At 42.3% G+C, this 7,196-nt stretch overlaps 1 protein-coding gene across 1 annotated transcript; it reads right to left on the reverse strand.

Annotated features, from left to right (window-relative positions):
• Window positions 1-871: 871 nt before the first annotated feature.
• LOC121309119 (zinc finger protein Gfi-1b-like) lies at window positions 872-6,168 on the reverse strand. Its single transcript, XM_041242010.1, has 6 exons — window positions 5,933-6,168; window positions 4,786-5,031; window positions 4,068-4,303; window positions 2,605-2,748; window positions 2,174-2,339; window positions 872-1,981 (listed from the first exon to the last, which is right to left on the reverse strand). The coding sequence occupies exons 1-6, from the start codon at window positions 6,033-6,035 to the stop codon at window positions 1,788-1,790; spliced, it is 1,089 nt and encodes a 362-aa protein (XP_041097944.1). The 5' UTR covers window positions 6,036-6,168; the 3' UTR covers window positions 872-1,787.
• Between the last annotated feature and the right edge of the window lie 1,028 nt (window positions 6,169-7,196).

A 7,196-nucleotide genomic window follows, 5' to 3' on the forward strand; every position in this document is an offset into this window, starting at 1 on the left:
TATTTATTATATTTTTTAAAGCCACTAGATGGTATTATAGTTATGCTGTGATAAGGTGGGATTGGTGTTGCAATGGTGTGTTATAATAATTTTGTGTGTGTGTGTGTATATATATATATATATAAATAATATACTACATTCAATTTTTGAACAAAGAAACGTTTAAAGCAGCAGTTCTGATCGTTAATTTCAAGCAGAATGCATACAATCCTGTGATCTGGTTATACCAGCGTCTTCTGCTAATCCTCTGTAAATGCAATTCTTCAACCTCTGCATAATTTTATATCATGATTTACAATAATAATATTTTTAAAGTGAATGCATTGCTTTATTATTTGCAATTATTATTATTTGTGAAAGATTAAGTCGTTTTTGAAGCACAATCCTATTTGTGTTTGTGAAACACGAGAATAGAATTATTGAAGTCTATGAGCCATTGCTTTCTGTACAGTTTGCATATATAGTGGTCTTGACTACATCGCTGATAGAATTAACTAATTTTGCTTTTTAAAGTCGACTGAAACCTGCTGAATGTTGCGTTAACATATGGAATTACACACCACTTTGTAGTTTTCAATGTTTAACGAAAAACCGACCAATGGAAAAACTGGACATTTTTGAAATCTAGCATGAAATACTACAGTACTGCTATTATGGCTTCTGATAGACTCTTGTCATTTTCTAGTTTTTTTGACTACAGGATGTTAAATAATATATCTAAATTGAGTTCATATAGTTTCTTTTTTTTAATTGATGTCTCAATGATAAAGTTCTAGGTGATGCAAAACTTTTGGCCACAGCTATGCATGAGAATCACTTAAGACAGTGGTTCTAATAATACGGCCAGATGTCTCCAACGCTTCTGAAAAAAAACAGAGCCAGGTTTCTGAGTCGGCTTTCTTAACACATCAATTGCACAAATACAAACAAACAAACACTAATGGAAAAAAAATAATGTACAGAACTTATATACAAACGCATTCGAGTTATATTTAAATCTCGATATACACAAAACAAATCTCATTTAGACACAATGCTGCCCTGTAACCAAAAGTAACTTTACAAAAATAATGCATGCATTTTAAAAATACATATTGCTTAAATTAAATCTGTGTATCCCTCAAAACATTAACTTCAATTATTTAACTAATGCAAAGGAGCCTGACTGGCAGTGTGATTAGAAGCCTTGGCCACTAGAGGGCAGGCTACTGTGGAAAAATAAATAGGTCTGACCCAGCTGCCTTCTGATTCTTTGGTATAGAAAAGATTTGCGTGTGTCTGCTCAAGTGGGAGAGTGTTCAGTGCAGGACTCCTGTGTACACCGAAGCTGAGTACAAGAGCAGCTGCGGCTCAACTCTCTCTTACCCCTCATTGAGCTGGGGAGGGTACAGGAGGGGAGGTGGAAGAGCTTTTGGTCAGGCAGATAAAGGTCCAGTGATTCCCTGAGGCTTGTTTCCAAAAACAAAACAAAAAAAAACAAATAAGAACTTCTCAAAATTGCCAACGTCCGAACCTTGGCTTGAAAATCATTTGCTTTCGTTCCAGATCCTTCCAGTTTCTTAAATTACCCAGGTCCAGATTGACAGACTTTCTGATAGCTCTGTCCTCTCCACAATGGGGGATCACAGTGATCAGTGCATTAGGGTTTGAGTTTGGAAGTGTGGACCCCATGGATCGCCAGGTGTCTCCTCGGGTCCACCTTGCGCTGGGAGCCCTGCTGAGTTCACAGTTCAGATCAGTGCAGTAGAGCTGGGGTTTGGGTTTGGGAGTGTGGGTTAAGGTTGGGTTCAGTTCTCACTGGGCAGGGTGTAGACCCCATGGATCTCCTGGTGTCTCCTCAGGTCCACCTTCCGCTGGAAGCCCTTGCTGCAGGTGGGGCAGGTGAAGGGTTTGAATCCTGTGTGCTTGCGGCTGTGGGTGATCAGGTTGGAGCTCTGACTGAATGATTTCCCACACACCTGACACTTGTGGGGCTTCTCTCCTGCAACACAGACAAACAAGTTTTACATTCAACTTAAATAAGATGGAAACAAGCAGTGCATTGGCTCTGGTTCTCCCGCGGGTTAAAGAGGCAAAACCATTAGGGACTGTTTCTCTTCACTGCGCTACAGCGGACCCTGCTGGCCAGGCATCCAGGGATTTAGCGCGATACACCTTTACGGGTGTTTCTTACCTGTGTGGATGAACGTGTGCTTCTTCATGTCGGATTTCTGGTGGAAGCGCTTGCCGCAGTGTTGACAGGGGTAGGGTCTGGTATCGGAGTGGATGAGGAGGTGCGTTGACAGGGTGGACGAGCGCTTGAACGTCTTCCCACACACCGTGCAGCCGAAACTACGCTCCTAGAAAACATGGGGGAGCACGTCAGGGCACCAAACCGACGGTTCGCTCACAAAATGAATGATCCATTATATCGCAAGCCTCAATTAAACGCGATCAGTTAAATCGCACCGCTGCCCAGCTTGGAGCTCTTACGTGAAAGGTCGTAGTGAACGCCATGCTCAATCGTTTCACCAAAATGTCATTTTTCCTACAACCCTATGGCTGTTTTGATAACAGGGCTGGGCCAGTGGCTTTCTCTGGGTGACTGTTTGCTCTTAACCTCACCTTAACCTCGCAGCGCACCCCTCTCTCGGGGAGCAGGCTGACAGAGTGCCCACCTGCCTTCCCATAGCCGGCCAATGGGAAAGCCACCCTGCTGCCATGTGACCTCCTCAGGTGAGTCTCCAAGCCAGGTGAGGAAGAGAAGACCTATGGGGAGGGGGAAGGGGGAGGAAAAGACGTGCTTTCAGTTAGCGTTGTACTTGCTTGGTGACCTGGAGGGTAAAATTGTCCCTGCCCCTTCACTGGCTTCCTTCCTGTCATTAACCAACCAACTGCTGCTTCCCCTATTGACTGACAAGCTTTCAGCCAGCAACATGACCTAGAAAACACGGCTGAGGTGACTTCAAATCGTATAGTAAATTCTCACTGTAATGACTGTTGGATAAGTCCGTGTTCAGGTGCTTTGTCTAGGAGTTAGTTCAAGAACTTGATCCAAAGAGGCTGATCACTAGATGGCGCCAGCACTTAGACAAGTTGGCTGATCAAGCCTATGTTATATATATCAATGCCAGGCAATTACTGGAGAGCTGAATAGAACCACCTCAAAGAAGACTTCTCAATAAATAATATCAGACATCATCTGCATGTTTGGATGTACTGGTTGTGTTTCTGTTCGTTTCACGCGCAAAATGTCTTTTAGCAAAGAGTAATTCAGATTGCTGTGTGCTGCAGATATCAGAATATGATATTGCTTAAAATGCCTGATTTATGGGTAGAGGCCGTCCAGGTCTGCAGAGAACAGAATTCCTCGGAATTCACAGAATTTTCAGACTCCTGCGGAATTCGCAGCGTTCCGCAGATTCTGCAGCTACATCATAATGATCACAAACAGACTGCTGAAGAGACCTGAAATATATAACAGAGCTGTTCGGTTCTTTGTTAAACGAGCAGATGTTTTGTCTCTTTCCAAATTAGGATTTTAAGACTGGCGTTGAGGCTTTGAAAACGTGGCCCAGTATGAAGTCTCATCGGATGTGATGGGATGTTTTTGTTGGACAGTTTATGAATATTTTACTGGTCAAAAATGCTCGATAGGTTACACTGGAAGCACTTAAACCAGACCATTGTTTGATAGGATTATGTTCACTTGATTTCCATTTTTATAAGCTATTATTAACACAAATACTAAAGATTCTCCGCAGAACACTCTGCAGATATCTACTGAACATTTCCGCAGTTTTTTGCGGATCTTTCCCACAGACTTGGACTGCCTCTACTTATGACAATTACTCAGATGCAGGACTTTCCATAAGAAACACAAGGAATTATGGCTCCCGGTGGACTTTTTCCAAGATAATTTTGTAGTTTCTTTGATTACAGGATGCTAAATAAGACACAAATGAGTTCAAGTAGTTTTAAAATTGTCTCAATCCTAAAATTCTAGGTGATGCTAAATTTTTGGCCATCGCTGTACTCTTTCAACCCAACGGTAAGGAAGCAGTACTGAACCCCCTCTCTTCTCTCACCTTGCTGCAGACGGGACACTTGTATGGGGCTCTGCAGTGCAGCAGCTGGGCGCAGAGCAGGGTCCTGGAGCTCTCTCTCGAACCCTCTCCCTCGGCCCGGCTCAGATCCAAACCTGGAGAGAGCAGCGACTGGACCAGCACCTTCAGATCACACTCCGGGCAGTCGGGCCAGCAGTACGGTCCGAACGAGAGGCCCAGGGCAGGAGACGAGGGTTCACCCGGCAGACAGGGCTTATCTGAACACCAGGACAGAGACGAAGTCAGGACTGAGAGGACAAAGAGTGAGAAACTGGATCGGCCAATTTAATAGAAAACTGCTTCATATCGTACTTACTACCACAGTACCCCAAAGGACAGGCTACTATGGGAGTCAGCGGTTCCAAGTGCAGTGAAAGCATGGTCAAGCATAGTTAATTAAATAGCATGGTAAGGCATATTAATAAACATGGCACACTAGGGTAAACTTTAACTGTGTAACCGTGGGAAAGCATGATAAAACGACCGTGCGCTTAGAAACATACCACAAGTCATTAAATCCAACAAAAAAAAACCCAGACCAAACCCTGACATTAACATATATATATATATAGAACCTGCTGTGGTTTAAACATTTAGAATGCTTTGTCGTTGACATTCTGAGTTCTGAGAGTTCTACATTCTCAGCCACATTCTGTGCTCTTCCAACGGGGGCGTGTCTTGTAACTATCTGTTGTGGTACCTGGCGAGGTAGGCAGCCTCCAGCCCTGGCCTGTCCTGGAGCCCGTGTGGAGCAGCCCCTCCCGAGGGCTGGCAGGAATAGCCGGACCCTCCTTCGGCTCCTCAAAGACACCGTCTGACCCAGAGGGATTTCTGTAGGAGGACTTTAATTCCTGGGTTGCCGGAGCTGCAGCACTGCCCTTTAATTCTTTAAAGGGAACAGCTTCGGCTGGATTCAAATAGCCATGTATTCTGCTAAGATCTTCAACTGGGAAAGAGATGATATTGAACCGTTACAGGAGAGGATTGAGGGGGTACAGCACTTCTTGTTTAAACCTATGGACTTGAATGGACTGTTCTGTGTCACAGGGTTCAAGTTTCCTATTTGTAAAACTTTTAAGGATTGATTTAAGGAATGTTTAGTTAAGATTTTTTAAAGCCCTTTTTTTTGATAAATTAAATCCCATTCGCAGACAGTTCACAAAACAATCTTTAATTGTTTCAGAGCTGGTAAGAAATGTCTTATCAGTTTTTCAAAGCAATGTTTAATCCAAGAGAAAGTTGAAAATAATGAAAAACAGTCTATAAAAAAAAAAAAACATTCCTTAAAACAGTTACAAAAACATTTGTTCTTCCAAATAACAATAGGCTTGATATTTACGAAACGGTTCTAGTCTGCTGTCAGAAACCAACTTAAGTTTAGGCTAGTTTTCATTAATATCAAATTGAATTAAAAAAAAAAAAAAAACTACAGTAAACCACCCCTTACAAAAGCTTCCCACAGTGAAAGCACAGCAAAGTGTAATACAGCACAGCGAAAGAAAGGATTGTAAAGCACAGATAGGTATAGAAAAGGATATTAATAAACGTGGCAAACCAGGGTAAACTATGGTAAATGCATAAATAGGAAAGAGGCCATTCAGGTAGGGTAAAGCATGTGAAAAAACTAACCCTTATAAAAGTTTCTCACAGTAAAAGCACAGCGAAGTGTAATAAAGCACTGGAAAGGCAAGATATTTAACAGATATCGTGGGAAACTTGTTATGTATTGAAAACGCTAGAGTGAGTAAACGAGCGAGCCAGCGAGGGCGTGCGCTGAAACGACTCGATCAGTAGTTCCTGGAGTGTCACCTCAAGCTCCTCCAGTGATGACTGTCTGCTGTGCTTACCGTGACGGCTGGCAGCGTCGGTGTGAGAGTCTCCCTCCTCCATGTATCTCACACTCTGGTGCACGCTGCTCTTCTTGCATCTCACGAGGAAGGAGCGGGGCATTGCTGAAACTGTTTTCAAATTGTGTCCTTTATTGGGGTTAACTCAACAGACAGGGCTAGTTCCTCATCATGAGGATTAAAAAAAAAAAAAATTATGAAAAATAAAGAAAAATAAAGAAACATGATTTAGAATTTTAATTTTGTGTGTGTGTGTGTTTTTTTTTCCAGAAAAATAAATTGTTAGTAGTAAATAGCTTTGAGACAGGATGAAAACTCCCTCATCTGTAAACAGTGCTTCTGCGACACCAGTACTCATTTAGATTAATTCCCATTTTCTACAGCACAAATGTGTCTAATTATCGACCAGCACCATCAACAGCAGTATTTTCTTTATTTTCACATTTAAGAGTGTTACTTTAGAAACATTCCTAGGACAGTTAAGCCTTTCCACTGTATTTAGTGTACTATTTCATGTATTATGTACTTTCCATTGTATATAATCTATTACCTATTGCGCTTTTTGATGGTGTTCCACTATGAAAGGCGTTTTATAAAATAAAGATTGATTATGTAATGATATGTTAATTTCTGTGTTAATACAGCTGGTCACTGATTGTCAATTAAGCCTGGCCTCTGTGCTGCAGTTAGCTCTGTGTTGGACTCCAGAGAGAGGCTGGCTACCTGTGTGCTCCTCTGCAGAGAGCTACGGTGTACTCTCGTGTTGGTGTGGTTAAAAGTGTTATGCTTTTTTTTTATTTTTTATTAGATTTTTGAACCCTGTCCTCTGACTCTTCCTCCAGTGTTTCAGAACCTGCTACCACTCTGCCCTGTCCAGCGTTTCCAGACCCTCACAAACTTCACAAGCACTTTCATCTTGTGCTGACAGAACTGTCCATGCAACACTGGCTGATGCTTGATATCTTTATTCATGTGCACAAAGTGTCTCGAGCTCCACACTGTTAACAGAGAATAGCTAGCTGGTACTTCCTACTGTAATACTTGTAAACCTCGCCCGTGGCTGAACAACTCGCAGGATGCAAGCCACTGGTCAAAGTTATATCCGCTATGCACCAGTGGAGGATTTAGTACAACAGAAAAAATATACGGTTAAGGTATACGAGGTCAGTGAATGACTGCTCCTTCAACAGCCTCATCGACTCCTGTATTCGACTAGTCACTTTTTGTTCAAGCTCTTCTTTCAAAATGGCATTAGCCTTGACCA

Source organism: Polyodon spathula, unplaced genomic scaffold (genome assembly GCF_017654505.1).
Source record: "Polyodon spathula isolate WHYD16114869_AA unplaced genomic scaffold, ASM1765450v1 scaffolds_884, whole genome shotgun sequence".
NCBI classification, from domain to species: domain Eukaryota; kingdom Metazoa; phylum Chordata; class Actinopteri; order Acipenseriformes; family Polyodontidae; genus Polyodon; species Polyodon spathula.